The 14,621-nt window shown below is 42.7% G+C and overlaps 2 protein-coding genes and 1 long non-coding RNA gene across 3 annotated transcripts in view; 2 read left to right on the top strand and 1 right to left on the bottom strand.

Annotated features, from left to right (window-relative positions):
- G2E3 (G2/M-phase specific E3 ubiquitin protein ligase) overlaps nucleotides 1-10,114 on the top strand; it is a 29,689-nt gene extending 19,575 nt beyond the window's left edge. The window contains exons 11-16 of the mRNA XM_035110196.2: nucleotides 736-864; nucleotides 2,223-2,524; nucleotides 4,303-4,484; nucleotides 4,748-4,920; nucleotides 5,896-6,095; nucleotides 6,351-10,114. Coding sequence (XP_034966087.1) covers nucleotides 736-864; nucleotides 2,223-2,524; nucleotides 4,303-4,484; nucleotides 4,748-4,920; nucleotides 5,896-6,095; nucleotides 6,351-6,589 — 1,225 coding nt within the window. The 3' untranslated portion in view covers nucleotides 6,590-10,114. The remainder of the gene's footprint in view (nucleotides 1-735; nucleotides 865-2,222; nucleotides 2,525-4,302; nucleotides 4,485-4,747; nucleotides 4,921-5,895; nucleotides 6,096-6,350) is intronic.
- LOC132591922 (uncharacterized) lies at nucleotides 994-14,298 on the bottom strand. The gene is made up of 3 exons (XR_009557395.1): nucleotides 14,234-14,298; nucleotides 2,177-2,259; nucleotides 994-1,391 (listed from the first exon to the last, which is right to left on the bottom strand). It is a non-coding gene; the product is annotated as an uncharacterized LOC132591922 (long non-coding RNA).
- SCFD1 (sec1 family domain containing 1) overlaps nucleotides 13,247-14,621 on the top strand; it is a 38,693-nt gene continuing 37,318 nt past the window's right edge. The window contains exon 1 of the mRNA XM_035110166.2: nucleotides 13,247-13,531. Coding sequence (XP_034966057.2) covers nucleotides 13,501-13,531 — 31 coding nt within the window. The 5' untranslated portion in view covers nucleotides 13,247-13,500. The remainder of the gene's footprint in view (nucleotides 13,532-14,621) is intronic.

Below are 14,621 nucleotides of genomic sequence, written 5' to 3'. Positions count from 1 at the left end.
CGTAAGAAATTTATATTTTAGTGCGGCAGCACCTATACTATGGAATTCCTTGCCTTTTAGCACCAAGCAGCCACCTTCCCTGTACTCTCTTTCAGTGCCAGCTTCAAACCATAGCTACTGAAGCTGACATGTTTAACTGTGGTTAAGACTAACCCCAATTTCAGATTCAGAGGATGTGGCAAATGGTGGGTAATCCAAAGCAAAACTTTCTGCTCCTGAACTCCAGCCTGCACTGGGATTGGACAGTGGGGATGTGCTATCAAATTTAAGGCTTGCTGCCTCTCATTCTTGTTCATTCATGTGGCAAAGCTTGTGTGAACATCGGCACTATCAAATTATAGTTAGAGCCTAAAAATAATAACTGATCAAAGGGCTAAATCATGAATTCCACATAATGTTCCAGACTTTTTTGGAGCAGCACTTCATTCCATCCAACAAGCTGTTCTGAAACTTGGGAACTTCAGAAGCAGCCTGCAATGTATTCTTTGAGTGGGGAGTAGCATAAAGCATGTAATTTGTTTAAGGACATGCTGCAAATCTTATTTTGTTTGCATCTAGAAGTAATCCTCCATGCCTGAAGTACTCATTTACAAAAAAAACAAATGTAATTTACTAACTGTACACTTGACATGCACAATATTGTATGCTGGAGATACCTGTACCCTGACTCAGCTGTTTCTGAGTCAGAGTGAGGCTAACTCAACTAACAAGGTGGTTGGGCTTCTTCCCTTCTAGGTCCCCAAAGATATGCCCCAGTGGCTTTACTCAGTGTTCACAACTAGATCTCCCCTCTTCGAATAATAGACTGATATCCCCTTCCTCCGTGATTAGTCCTTCCGTGAGGAATCTGACACTAAGAAAAACGTAAGTAAATGTTGAATTGTCAGCCAATTTATTTTTTATACTGGATGATTGAATTTGGGGGCAGGGAATGAACTTGAGCTAGCAGCCCAGTGGAATTTTTACCTTCTACTGGGGACTGCAATGGGCAGGAGAACAAGTATGAAACAACTTTGAGCAAGATCCAGTGTCATGTCAGCATACATCAGGGGTGGCCAACTCCCAACAGACTGCGATCTACTCACAGAGTTAAAAACTGGCAGTGATCCACCCACTTTTGGGGGGTTCGGGTCAAAGTTGTTGAGCTTTTTCAGGGAGTAGGTAAAATACTGAGGCTTTTTTAAGGGAACCACAGTTGTTCAGCTTCTTTGGGGGGAGCCAGTGATCTAACACAGATATCCAGTGATCTACCGGTAGATCATGATCTACCTGTTGGACATGCCTGGCATACATGATGGGGCTTTCCCTTCTACTCCTGCCCACACACCTTCTCACATGGCCTCCAAATCAGCTCAAAATGTTTCTTTGACCTTCCGGAGCAGATTCTTTGGCTGAAGGCAGGAAGAAAGGACAGGAGAATAACATTTGCACAAATAGAAGTTCATTGCAGTATGAAGATATCACAATTAGATAGGCTCGTGGAAATAGTTTAATGATTCTTTTGATCCATACCATTGTTTTAAGGTTAGGCAGCATCCCCAAACTTCGGCCCTCCAGATGTTTTGGACTACAATTCCCATCCTTCCCCGACCACTGGTCCTGTTAGCTAGGGATCATGGGAGTTGTAGGCCAAAACATCTGGAGGGCCGCAGTTTGGGGGTGCCTGGGTTAAAGATTGGGGGTTATATGCAACTGCTTCTTCCTCTCCTGCATCTGAAGCGCCCATAAACCTTCAAAAATCTGCTCCAGGTTGGGACACCTTCTGGAGCATATTTTTGAGATGCACAGGGGGCTGTAGAGGAGGAGGAGGAGGAGAAGTCCCATCATACTAGTGGAAGTCTGCTTGTATAGTATTAGATACAATCCACTACACTGATTTTATTGAGATACATAACTGAGTGGGGAACATAGTATTTAAAGAGATGATGCACAGCTGTATATCAGCATTTTGTCTGACCCTGTTCTCAACAAGAAGCTTTGTGCTTCCTTCTTTAAATGTTATTGAATTGTTTTGAGTAGTAAGTTTGTTCCTTGTAAAAAGAGAGAGAGAGAGATAATCATGCTGTTAGCAATTTCAGTGAGCTAATTATTAGGATGCCATTAGTATTTTTTTCTATAAAAAAAAGCAACTTGATGTTGCATGGTTATATAGATCCAGAACTATTGCTGTACATACCTAAGTAGATGCTGTGCTAATAAAACAGTCCTTTTATATTGTGCAGGCAACTTGTAGTGCAGCAAAGAAAAGTTTCCAATATTCTGAGGGAATTAAGATCACAAATTAATACCAAACGAACAAGACTGAATATCAATAGACGAAACATCTGGGATAGCGCCTTAAAGGGATTTCAGAAGCGGAGCTTCAATCCTGCCAATACTATTGAAGTAAAGTACATAAACTGCAGGACAAAAACACATATGGATTCATCAAAGGGAGATTTTTTTCTATTACTGATTCGTCACCTTCAGAACTCCTCGCTCTTTGAAGGCGATTCCTCAAAAATATTGTCTTTTGATTCTCAAGGTAAGCCTAAATCTATATATATATAAATGTAAACTGGGCATGTCGGTGGGTGTCCACTTTTCTCCGAAACAGCTTGACCGATTGCGTTCAAATTTTGACACAACATCCAAAGCGAATATGAGAGTGACCATATACAGGTTGCGTAGACAGATGTCACACCTGGGCCATGTAAAAACCCCAAAACCCTGTGTTCCAGAACTCACAAATCACTCTCAAGTGCATGCTGGGAGCACAGGAGATGTTGCAAAACAGTGCCCTGTAGCGACGGCTACACTGGTACTGCACCTAGGAAAGCTTCCCTCGCCACAGCATCTCGGCTCAGCTTTCCAGGCTGGGCTGAGTGGAGGTGGGGGCTCACCTGGGTGGGGGAGGGGGGAGGGGCGGGATAGCTCATGGGTTGGGACAGGGTGGGGGGAGTCACAGGGATGACCCTGTGTAAACAGAACACGCGTAAAACATTTCAACAAAATGAAGGGGGACTCTGAAGGTGAGGGGAGTCTGAAGGGGGACTCTGAGGATCCATTTAACAGACTGAGCCACAGCAATGCATGGCCGGGCCAGCTAGTTATAAATATTTGAAATGCTTTGGAGGAAAGTGGGTACAGTCGTACCTTGGAAGTTGAACGGAATCCGTTCCGGAAGTTCGTTAAACGTCCAGAAGCCAAAGCCGCGGAAGCCCCGTTGGCTGTTTGGCTTCCAAAAGAACGTTTGAAAACCAGAACACACACTTCCAGGTTTCGATCATTTAGGATCCGATTTGTTCAGCTTTGAAATCCAAGGTATGACTGTATGCTTCTTTCTCCCTTTCCATTGCGTTCTGAGCACTCTTGATGTGTGCAGCAAGCCTGTGAGGTGAATCTTAAACAAGTGTCTTCCTACCTAACAAACTGCATGGGTTGAGCAGAAATTTGAACCTAGATCTTACCACAATCTAATTCAAAAACACTATCAACTACACCACACTGGCTGTGTACTGCAAGTTCAATAATACAAATACTCCTATTGATATTAACAGGAATATTCACTTTGTTATATAGGAGTCTCCTTACTCTCTTTGCTGTTTAGGCTGCTCAGAAATAACAAAATTGGTAATAGTGGATGGAGCAACTCCAATTAGAGGGGTGCTGGTAATTGTCTTTTTGAGTTTTTATTGACTCTGTCCAGGTAACAAAAACCAATACAAGTAGAGGAGGCAGCTTCTGTTCTAGTGTTTTACTATGTGTCAAGGGACAGGAGAACTATTAAATACAGTTTTAAGTCATGGTTCTTTGGGGTAATGAAAATTGCCTTTGTTAACCTCTGGTGAGCATATTTCCTGGCATACAAAAAAAAAAAGAACCCTGAACATTTGCCCCAGTTGTTTCTTGAAGTAGAGTTGATGGCTCAGTTTCCTTTCTGACTAAAACTCCAGGGCAGCTTTTTGTGACCACAGGGGTTGGGTATGCAGTGGGGAAGGGAAACAGACAAGTCCTGGTGCTTAAGCATAAATGTCCAGCCCATTTCTTTTGTATCCCATAAGTACAGTTGGCTTACATAGATTTAGATAAATTCCTGGAAGATGGGCACTTGTTCAGATGCATGGTGCCTCTGAGCACTAAGTGCTGGCAACAAATGGGGGAGAGAGCTGTGGCCTCTGTGCACTTTTTCTGGGCTTCCAGGGGCATTTTATTGGATGGGAAACAGAATATTGAAGTAGGTGTGCAGTTGGTTAGATTGATTGGGGCTCATCCCAGCTGCATTTAGTAAGCATAGTTATTTTTCATACTTTGTACTTTCAGCTCTTAAAGATAATTTATACTATGAAGCTGGAAAAATGATAGCAGTTTCTCTGGTTCATGGAGGGCCATCTCCTAGCTTCTTTTCCAAGACCTTGTTTGATTGCCTTGTTTATGGCACAGAGAATGTGAAACCAACTATTGAAGATGTTGCTGATGTGACTGTTCTGCAGACAATAGAGAAGGTAAGTTGTTCTACAACTGCAGAGCACTATAGGGATGGGTCTTGGTATTTTTCTCTTTTAACATCTTAATTTTAAATCAATTTGGTATTGAGGGCATATCTTTTCTCAGAAATAGTTGGCATGATATATGTGCCACTTATTTGTCAGCCAAAAGTTATCAGACATAAGATCTGAAACAAAGAGGAAGTTGCATCCATCCATTTGAATTGGAAGGTACATTTATTCATCAAATTAACTAGTTAATGTTTGATTTCTTACTGTAGATAAAATCTGCAAGAACTCTGAGCAGCTTAGAATCAGCAATAAGTGATTGCTCTGAATATCTCGCCATTGCTGGATGTTTGAAACCTGTAACAGCTCTACATGATAAGGATGCGTTGGTGAATGAGATATTGAATTACCATGTCATAAAGAGAACACTTTTACCTTTTGAAAGGTTTGTTTTGCACATAGAACCCATTACTATACTTTTCCAGTTTATACTCCAGGGTTCTGTAGCCACACACTTTCCATGTGAAGTAACTCATGTTTTGCATTTATAAATTAAAATTTTACAAGTCAAGTTTCACGTGTTATGAAGAATTTATTGTTCTAGTGGTGGCTTCCCCTCTCATTTACTAGTACTGAAAATATTAAATTTTATTACGACACCAAGTGAAAGATGTATTGCTGGTAATTGCAAGTAGGCAGAGTGCTGTTGCTGGTACATTTGTTTGGCCACTGTGAGAATATGATCCTAGGTGAGCCACGGGCCTGTTCTTAATGTTGTTCATCTTACGGTATGTTGTTACTCAAAAATGCTTAAAGATATTTGATATTTCAAATTTGAAAAACTGAGTTGTTGGATGAATACTTAAATATACTTAATAGTGTCCCAAGGGAGGAAGCTCTGCAGCTTTCTTTAACTGGGGCGAATTGTATCATTTTACCTGTGGATGTGACAGGATTGCCCCCCCCCCCTTGGGCTGCCTCTATAGCCTTCCTGCTGCCTAATCTGTCCTTCAGGATCCCACAACCTTCCACAACGGTTTCAGGGAGTGGACTGGGGCTGCCTGGGGGAAGGGGAAAGAGGGAAATTTCTGTAAGCTGGGTGCCACACTTGGACACCATTCTTTGTTCTGAGTAGCTTTCAGGAAAATTTAGAACCTATAAAATAAATTACTGATTAGAATCTGCAGCTCCAGCAAGGGTATTCTGACTAGTATATGTATCAGGAATATATCAGTAAATTGTTTTGTTTTGTTTTGTTTTTAATAATTCCAGCAAAGCCCTAAGGATTTACTGCTTCTAGAAATTTAAAGTGGTGTTTGTATTATGCAAATGAATTTGGCAGTTTTTTTTCTATCTTTTTAAAAACAAAGAAACCTCATAGCACTTTCTTGGTTCAATGCATTGTCTCTTTCCCCCTTAGCTTTAGACAAGGTTTGAAAACACTTGGTGTTTTGGAAAAAATGCAGATGAATCCTGATGCATTCTGTAGCATATTATGTCACAAGCCTGAGAAACTTACAGCAAAACTTCTTGGTGATCTCTTTGCTATCCACTGTGTACCGGGAGCAGACAAAGCCAGAAGTCTAGATTTCTGGATGGGTTACTTACAGGAAACAGAAGGTAAGAAAAAATGGACCCACCTAAGTGAATCTGAACTAGGAATCTGGAATATGTTGGGGGCTTTAAAAAAAGACTTCAGTTCCTATTTATCAAACTCTTAAGACAAGCCTTGCCGATGAATTTTAATTTCACTTTACATTTGCAGTAATGATTAACTACAGTCAATTTATCATTAGCTTGACTCACTCTTACTTCTAATGTGGAAATCGTGTAAAAGCTGTTTTCAGCTAATCAAACTCCTCGTTCTTGGTCTAGGTGGTGAGTCAGCAGTAACTCTAGAGGACATCTTAGTGTTTGCAACTGGCATTCGTGATATCCCACCCATTGGCTTTGATCCTGAGCCTGCAGTTAAGTTTCTGCATATAAAATACCCTGTTGGAAAGAGACGCCTTAATTGTTTAGAGCTTCCAATAACAAAGTCTTACGAGAAGTTTAAAAGAATTATGGATTGCACCATCAGAAGTACTCTAAGGTTAGAATCAGAAGTGCATTAGTCACTACCATGGATGCTGAAAATTGAATGATGAAGCATTTAAGAAGCTTGCTAGCTGCTACCGGATAACACACATGTTCATCCTCACAGACTTGAAACTTGATCGTCTTTACATTTTGAACTTGGATTCAAAATGATGAACAAACAAAGCTTTCCAAACCATTTTGCATTATTTGGTTTCTTTTTAACACTGTGCCCTAATCTCATCCTTAGCACAATCCCACTTCATAACACAAGGCAACTGGTGACATAATTGTCTGCTGGTGTACTGTAGCATCCATCCATTTATATTATAATCAAATATACACTAGCAGACAACTAGATTCACAAATCCCTTTTACATTGGTTTGTAATATATCCAGAAAATCATGTTTTTGTGTAAGTTTTGACTTGTTGGTTTGTTGAGATGAGAGAATATTTTACATTCTAAGTGAATTTCAAGTATCCTAGCTATTACTTATGAACTATAATAAGGAAGCTAAACATAATACCTCATTTTAACTTTAGTCAGATATATATAGATATATATATATTAAAGAATAACAGGGCTTTATGACACTGAATACAGCTGTGGCGCAGAATCCCAGCTGCTTTACAATTAAATTTCCGTTCTACAGTCATTCCAAATATTTTTCTTAGTATTAGAAAAATGGGCTGGTGTGTGTAAAGGTGTTGCAATTCATAGAAAGTATAAGCAAATTCTTATGTGCTAGTTATAAGTGACTTAAGAAAGAATATAGATACTTAGATGTCAATCGTTTGAGAGAAAAGATGAGGTTGACTTCAAGGGAACGGCCATGTCAAAAGGATGTGCAGAAGAAGAAGAAGAAGTGTTTGAACTTGATATACCACCTTAAGGAGTCTCAAAGCGGCTAACAATCTCCTTTCTCTTCCTCCCCCACAACAAACACTCTGTGAGGTGAGTGAGGCTGAGAGACTTCAGAAAAGTGTGACTAGCCCAAGGTCACCCAGCAGCTGCATGTGGAGGAGCGGGGAAGCAAACCCGGTTTGCCAGATTACGAGTCCACCGCTCTTAACCACTACACCAGGGGTCCCCAAACTAAAGCCCGGGGGTCAGTAGCGGCCCAATCACCTTCTAAATCTGGCCCGTGGACGGTCCGGTAATCAGCATGTTTTTACATGAGTAGAATGTGTTCTTTTATTTAAAATGCATCTCTGGGTTATTTGTGAGGCATAGGAATTTATTCATATATTTTTTCAAAATATAGTCTGGCCCCCCACAAGGTCTCAGGGACAGTGGACCGGCCCACTGCTGAAAAAGTTTGCTGAACCCTGTTCTAGTATCTCCAAACCCTATCAAAGTTCAAAAGAAAGCAAGCAGAAATTCACACATTGAAGGCCCTGTATGTGCCTGTTATGAGAATGGCAACAAACTATATGTAGAGATACATCTTGAATTGCAGTGTTGCAGGAATTATTCTCTGTGTAGCATAGATCCTTACATTTAAACATTCCATACTACACTGTAATTACTGTAGAACCTTAGTATACAACCTTAGAATAGACTATTAGAATAGGATCATAGAGTTGGAAGGGATCCAGAGGATCATCTAGTCCAACCCCCTGCAATGCAGGAATATGCAACTGTATCTTAGGCGGATCGAACCTGTAACCTTAGTGTTATCAGCACCACGCTCTAACCAACTGAGCTATCCACCTTAAAGTATTTCACTTACTCAAAAAAGATAATTTTCCAGTGTTTTCTGTTGGATTGTATATGGCTTTTCTTTGTGTCCTGCTCCCTGCCCTGGGTTTTGCAGGCCAAGATATTTGCAATTGCACTGCGCTTTGAAAAATCCTCCAGGTACATTATGAGCATCATATAAACATGTTTTAAACCTTGAGCTGAAGAACAGGGAGAATTGCTTAAAAGACCTCCCATGTCATGCTAAGCATTGGAAATGAGCTCCCCTCCCATACTGGGGAATGCAGAGATTTTGCTGGCTACCCAAACTAGCAAAAATTGGTAGGCTACTGGAAGAAAGGATTTTGGGCTGCTGTGGGTTGTATTCAATTAAGCTTTTCCATTTGCACAATGGAATTTCCTCCCTCTTCCCTGCATTCCCACACACACCCTCAAAATCTGCTCCAGAAGGCCTGGAGATGTTTGGGGGCAGAGAAGCTTTGTTCATACAGCATGGAACAGAACCCTCTTATGTTTATAAACATGTTGGTCTACTGCAGGCATGTCCATAGTCCGTTTCAGGGCCTTAATCCGGCCCGCCGGCCGGTTTAATTTGGCCCCTGTGGCAGTTTATTTTCTGGGGTAAAATCCTAAAAAAACCTCCACAACTTCAATCCTTAAAAAAGGTCAATAGCCCTCACAGCCCTTCATTTCAACAAATCTGGGCCTCTTTGAAAAAAGTTTAGACACCACTGGTCTACTGTATAATCTTTGTTCTCTACACAAGTCTTGATCATTGTATTTAATATTGCAGTATCTGTGGATTTAATTTACTTCCCATGATTGATGCATCCTGGCAATCTATTTTTTGCACTTTGTGATTTTATGACCTTGTTAGCTTAGCCATTTGTTGGGTTAAAGTACTAAGAGTAAAGAAAACGCTCTGTTGTGCTATCTGTGTCTTAAAACCTCTGTGCACAGGATGTGAACCTCTTAAGTTCTCCTAATTGTGATTATCTGAATATGTACTACTTTATTAGATTTGTACTGTAATGCTACATCTATACTAGCAAAAGTAAGAGAAACTGCAGATGAATGGAATCTGAAAATAGATGTCAGTTCAGGGCAACAGTGTTCCTTATGGTAGCTCAGGTACCTTTAACACTTAACTGAATGCTTTTATCATAGCATTCTTAAATTCATTGATTTTTTTTGTTCTGTAATTTGGATTAAAGGAAGGCACACTTTCTTTATGAATCAACTCTTTCATGGGTGGGGGGATTAAACCATTAGCATTATGTAGAAATAGTATGGAATACAAATTTGCATGTACAATTATAAGTTTGTAAATATTAGTTTTTGTTAAAAACTGTTATATCTATTTCCTGGGGCTTTCTATGGCTTCCCATGTCTGTTTGCTCTTCTATTACTTGTAGCAATGTATTATGGGAGAACCGTCATTTACATGTATTGTATATAAAGTGCAATAAATCAGCAATGTGTCAGTTAACAGTATTAAATATATATGCATTCAAATGTAGTTGGACTTTATTCTTTTGAGGATGTTCATGTGCAACAATGGTGTTGTTTCATCTGGGATTCATGATAATCCTCATGTTACCATACGATGTGAATAGTGCAAACAGGAATATATTATATCATAGTCCAGTGTAACTTACCTAACTTCTTTACAAATAAAATTGGTATATTATAACTGAAGATTCACAAATGACACTGATTTATTTCTTCCTGAAGCGTGATGGGGGGGTCCCATTCTTATATATTTTATATGATTCCTGTTCAGGTACCTATGGAAAAGATTATAAACTAAACTTAAAATTGCAATTTTATCCTCAGTGTTTTAACTGAGGGGTTGAAGGATGAGACAGAAAACTTCCCAAATTTAGACTACCCCCTTCCACCAAAAACATGCCTCTGAAAATGCTTCTATGCACTTCACAAAGGCTACGCTAGTGATGTAGTGGATAAACCATTGGGCTAGGACCTGGGAGGCCAGGGTTGAAATCCCTACCCTGCCCTGAAGCTCCCTGGGTGACACTGGGCCAATAACTCACTCTCAGCCCGAATAACCTCACAGGGTTTTTGTGAGGATAAAATGGGGGAGGAGCAAAACTCTATGTCCCTTTGAGCTCCTTGGAAGGTAGGACATAATTGCAATGTTTGGCCTGCTGGGCCTTGAGAATGGGCAGCACCATGAAGAAGCACACATCCTGAATCCTAACACACCCTGAAATCCCAGTGACACAAACATGCTGGAAATTATGCCAGAAAATTATGCTGGAAATTGAGCATAAATACTGTTATTTGACTTGTCAGTCATCTGTTACCCAAAGATCGTGAAGCGACTTATCACACATTAAAAACAAATAGTAATACTTTATGCCACAAAAATGTAACAATCCCTACAATAGCTACAGGAAATCGCTGGCACAGCAGTAACAAAACATCCACTTGTAATCGATCAAAAGCTGGCTGTAGGAGATAAGTCTGGTGCTGAAACAAAGATGCCAGGTGGACTTCACTGCAAAAGGCATTAAAAACCAATGAAACCACAACTAAAAACTGAACACAACTGGAACATAACTGAACACAACTGAAAAGGTCCTCTTCCTTGTTACCACGCTCCAAGCATCCCGAAAGAGGGGGTTGGGCTCTGGAGAAGGATGCAGGTATGTTTGGGATAGACATGCCAGAATATACTGAGATTCTGAGCCATAGAGTTTTATAGGTCAACAGCAGCACATTGAATTGGATCTACGTAGAACCACACTGGCTGCCTGTATGCTTCCAACACAATTGGTATTCTATGATCTCTTTGCCTCAAACTTGTCAACTGTTGGGCAGCTGCATTCTGACTAACTGAAGCTTCTGAACCATTTTCAAAGCCCCAAGTCGGTTGCCTCAGAAGGATACCATGGTGGATGGTACTGAAAACTGCTGGGAGATCAAGAAGAATCAACAGAGTCACATTCCTCCATCTGTCTCCCAACAGTGGCCAATTTACAGGGGGACCAAAGCAGATCTTTTTGTTGGTTTGTATGTGTGTGAATTGCTGTGGTAGACTAAATTAATTATTATTATTATTATTATTATTATTATTATTATTATTATTATTATTATTTTGTACCCTGCCCATCTGACTGGGCTGCCCCAGCCACTCTGGGCAGCTTCCATCTATATATAAATGTAAAGGGTCCATGTTTGGGACCTTCCACTTTTCTCGGAAACCGCTTGACCGATTGTGTTCAAATTTGGACACAGCGTCCAGTACCAATACGTGAGTGCCAACATAACGTTAGATTCCACACGTGCCAAACCTTTGGCAGGTAAAAAATGGAATTTTCTCAAAAACCAAAAATATAATGCCCTCCACTGGACGTCAAAGGAACATACACCTCACCTGCTGCCATTGGCTGCATACTATCAGTGACATCACAACAGAACATTCCAACCAACTGAATATGGGCCTTTAACAGAAAAAAAAACCAATGCAAGAGAACTGGCCAGGCCGCAGGGGTTTGTGAGGGGGACAGGGTGGAGCCAATCACAGGGATGAGCCAGGGGGTCGGGGGAGGAGGGGACGGGATAGGTCATAGGTCAGGACAGAGTTGGGGAAGTCACAGGGATGACTGGGGGGGAGGGAAAAGAATAGGTCATGGGTCAGGACAGGGGCGGGAGTCACAGGGATGAGCCGGGGTGGGGGGAGGGGCAGAATAGGTCATGGGTCGGAACAGGCTGGGGGCAGTCACAGGGATGAGCTACAGCAACGTGTGGCCGGCACAGCTAGTCATATATAATAAACGTTAAAAAGCTTCCCTAAATAACATCAGTGCTTGTGTACAGGACCAAATGTCAACTTCTAGCACTTTGTAAACCTCTCTGACAAGCTAACCTGGAGAACTGTGACTTTAGGCCAGACCTGGACTATCCAGTTAGGAATACAAGCCCTAAATAAAATAAAGAGTATACGTATGGCAAAATAATATAAATACAATGCCATATCCAATTAAGCCATACTCAAATCCACTGAAATCATGTCTCCATTCATTTCAGTGGGTCTACTCTGCATATGGCTTAATGTCAGCCAGATTCTTACTAACACAATGGCTTTTTTCTCTTTCCACTAATATTTGGACCTCTGACAACAGAGGTTCTGTGTGACTATTGGGTTTAGTAACAATGTCTGGTTTTTGCAGCCATCACAAAGGAATAATAAAATCAGTGGTAGCCCTGGAGGTAAATCGTAATTTAGGAAGCATTGCAAGCCTACCCACGTCTACTAAGAAGTAAATCCCGTAGAATCCAATGAGGTTTTACTAGCAAGTAAGTGGGGCTAGGATTGCAGCCTTGAGAATATTTTTAAGATCATACACTGATGTCCGTTGTCTTTGTTCATGGAGTTTTCTTGGCAGGGATACTGGAGTGGCTTGCCGGTTCCTGCTCCAGGTGGATCCTGCTCCAGGTGGATCACTATGACCTGTCCGTCTTGGGTGGCCCTGCATGGCATAGCTCATAGCTTCTCTGAGTTATTCAAGCCCCTTCGCCACCACAAGGCAGTGATCCATGAAGGAGATGAACATGAGTCTGACCAAGCTGCGGGAGGCAGTGGAAGACAGGAGTGCCTGGCGTGCTCTGGTCCATGGGGTCACGAAGTCGGACATGACTAAACGACTAAACAACAACACACTGATGATCTTATGCGAGTCTTTTACTGGAGAGACAGAAAAGGGGTTTTTTTTGGGGGGGGGTACATGGTGGTCAGATCTAGGATGATGCCCAGCCCTATCCTACGAATCACTGTATATTTCCTAACAGCTGTTTCAAGCGTAAGAAGCTACCGGCCCCTAGGCAGCAACTCTTGAGCGTGGCATTTTCTCCTTCTTCCCTATATTTTGGCTCCTAACTGCCAATTCACCTCAGAACCGCCCCATCCGGCACCGCGAACCCCGTCCCGCGTGAGGGCCCCCAGCGCCTCAGTGGGAAAAGAGCCGGCGGTGGGAAGAAGCAGAAGGGGGAAACCGCCGCCCTCTCCTCTCCCAACCATCCCCGAAGATAACTAAGAAGCCCCAGTTGCGGCGCCGGCGGCTGGGATATACGAAGAGTCAGAGGGGACGCCGGGAGAGGAGGAGGCTCCGCCCGCCGCGCCTCAGGTCGCTCGCGGCAGCAGCGGCCTCCACGCCGGGCCGCCACGTCTGCCGGCTGCTGTAGCGGCGACGGGGGCGGAGCCGGCCTGAGTGGCAGAAAAGATGGCGGCCAGCATCCGGGAGAAGCAGACGGGTGAGTTCCCCGCTTTTCTCTCGGGGACAGGCTCGAAGGGGCGCCGGCCCTCTGTTGCTTGGGAACTCGCGGAGTGCGGCGGGGCCGCCGCCGCCACGGCGGGAGGGTTTCGCGGCGTCTTCGTTACCTCACGGAGGATACGCGCGGCCTGCTACTTTCTGTATCCTCTGCGTGGCCTCTTCCTTTAAAACCCACGCGAGGAAGGCTCTCTTTGGCTAGCCGACCCGCTTCTGGAGGAGCGGAGCCCTGTCCTACTTTGGGGGGGGGAGGGGCTCTCCCCATGACGGACAAGGCGCCGTGGGAATGACTCCGCGTTCCCTGTATTGACCCCGCATCCTGCGCTTAGTTTCCTGGCGCGGCTGTGTTTCCTCTTTCGCTGCCTCCAACTCTCCGGTTTTATAATAACAGCAACAACACTTTGGGATTATAGGACAGTAGGTACTTCATAGACGACTACGGAGTTTTAAATTGGTACAAACGAGGGGGCGAAATCCACCCCACCCCACCCATGTCCACAGAGAGACTGCCGTCATAGTTTCATAGTAAAGTTATTCCAAAGGAGCCTTTAAACTTATAGTGGAGTCATGCTGTTAGTTGTTAAAAGCAGCCTTTGCCGCATCCGCCTACTCGTGTTAAGCAATTTGCAAGGCATTGTTAGAAGATACAAGAAGAAATGATCGCCAAGAAATGCCCCTTTAGTACCTTATACGCATCATGCTCAAAGGAAAATATAAGGTTTATCAGAGTCAGCATTTTTTCCATCTTTTCAAGCTGTGCTCCAAGGAGTTCTGAACATGTCATCGATGTGATCGTGATGGTTTTAGGGTGGGTGTTTTTCTGTGATTTTACTGGCTGGTGTTACTACTCCAAACTGAAGCACAGCCCTTCAAGTCAGAGTTCCTCCACCTGGTGTCCTCCAATTGTTTTTGGACTAGTTCCCATTAGCTGCAATCAGCGCTGGTTCGACTTGTGGTCCAGAACATCTGGGGGTTACCAGGTTGGGGAAGGTTGTTTCAAACAAATAGATTTGTCTATGTTATCCAGTCGGAAGCAGGTCGGTGTAGTATGTCCCAATGGCTTGTAATTACCA

The sequence above is a fragment of the Zootoca vivipara genome, chromosome 1, assembly GCF_963506605.1.
Source record: "Zootoca vivipara chromosome 1, rZooViv1.1, whole genome shotgun sequence".
NCBI lineage: Eukaryota > Metazoa > Chordata > Lepidosauria > Squamata > Lacertidae > Zootoca > Zootoca vivipara.
The sequence above is the reverse complement of the archived record's forward strand: the minus strand, read 5'-3'. Positions and strand labels throughout refer to the sequence as shown.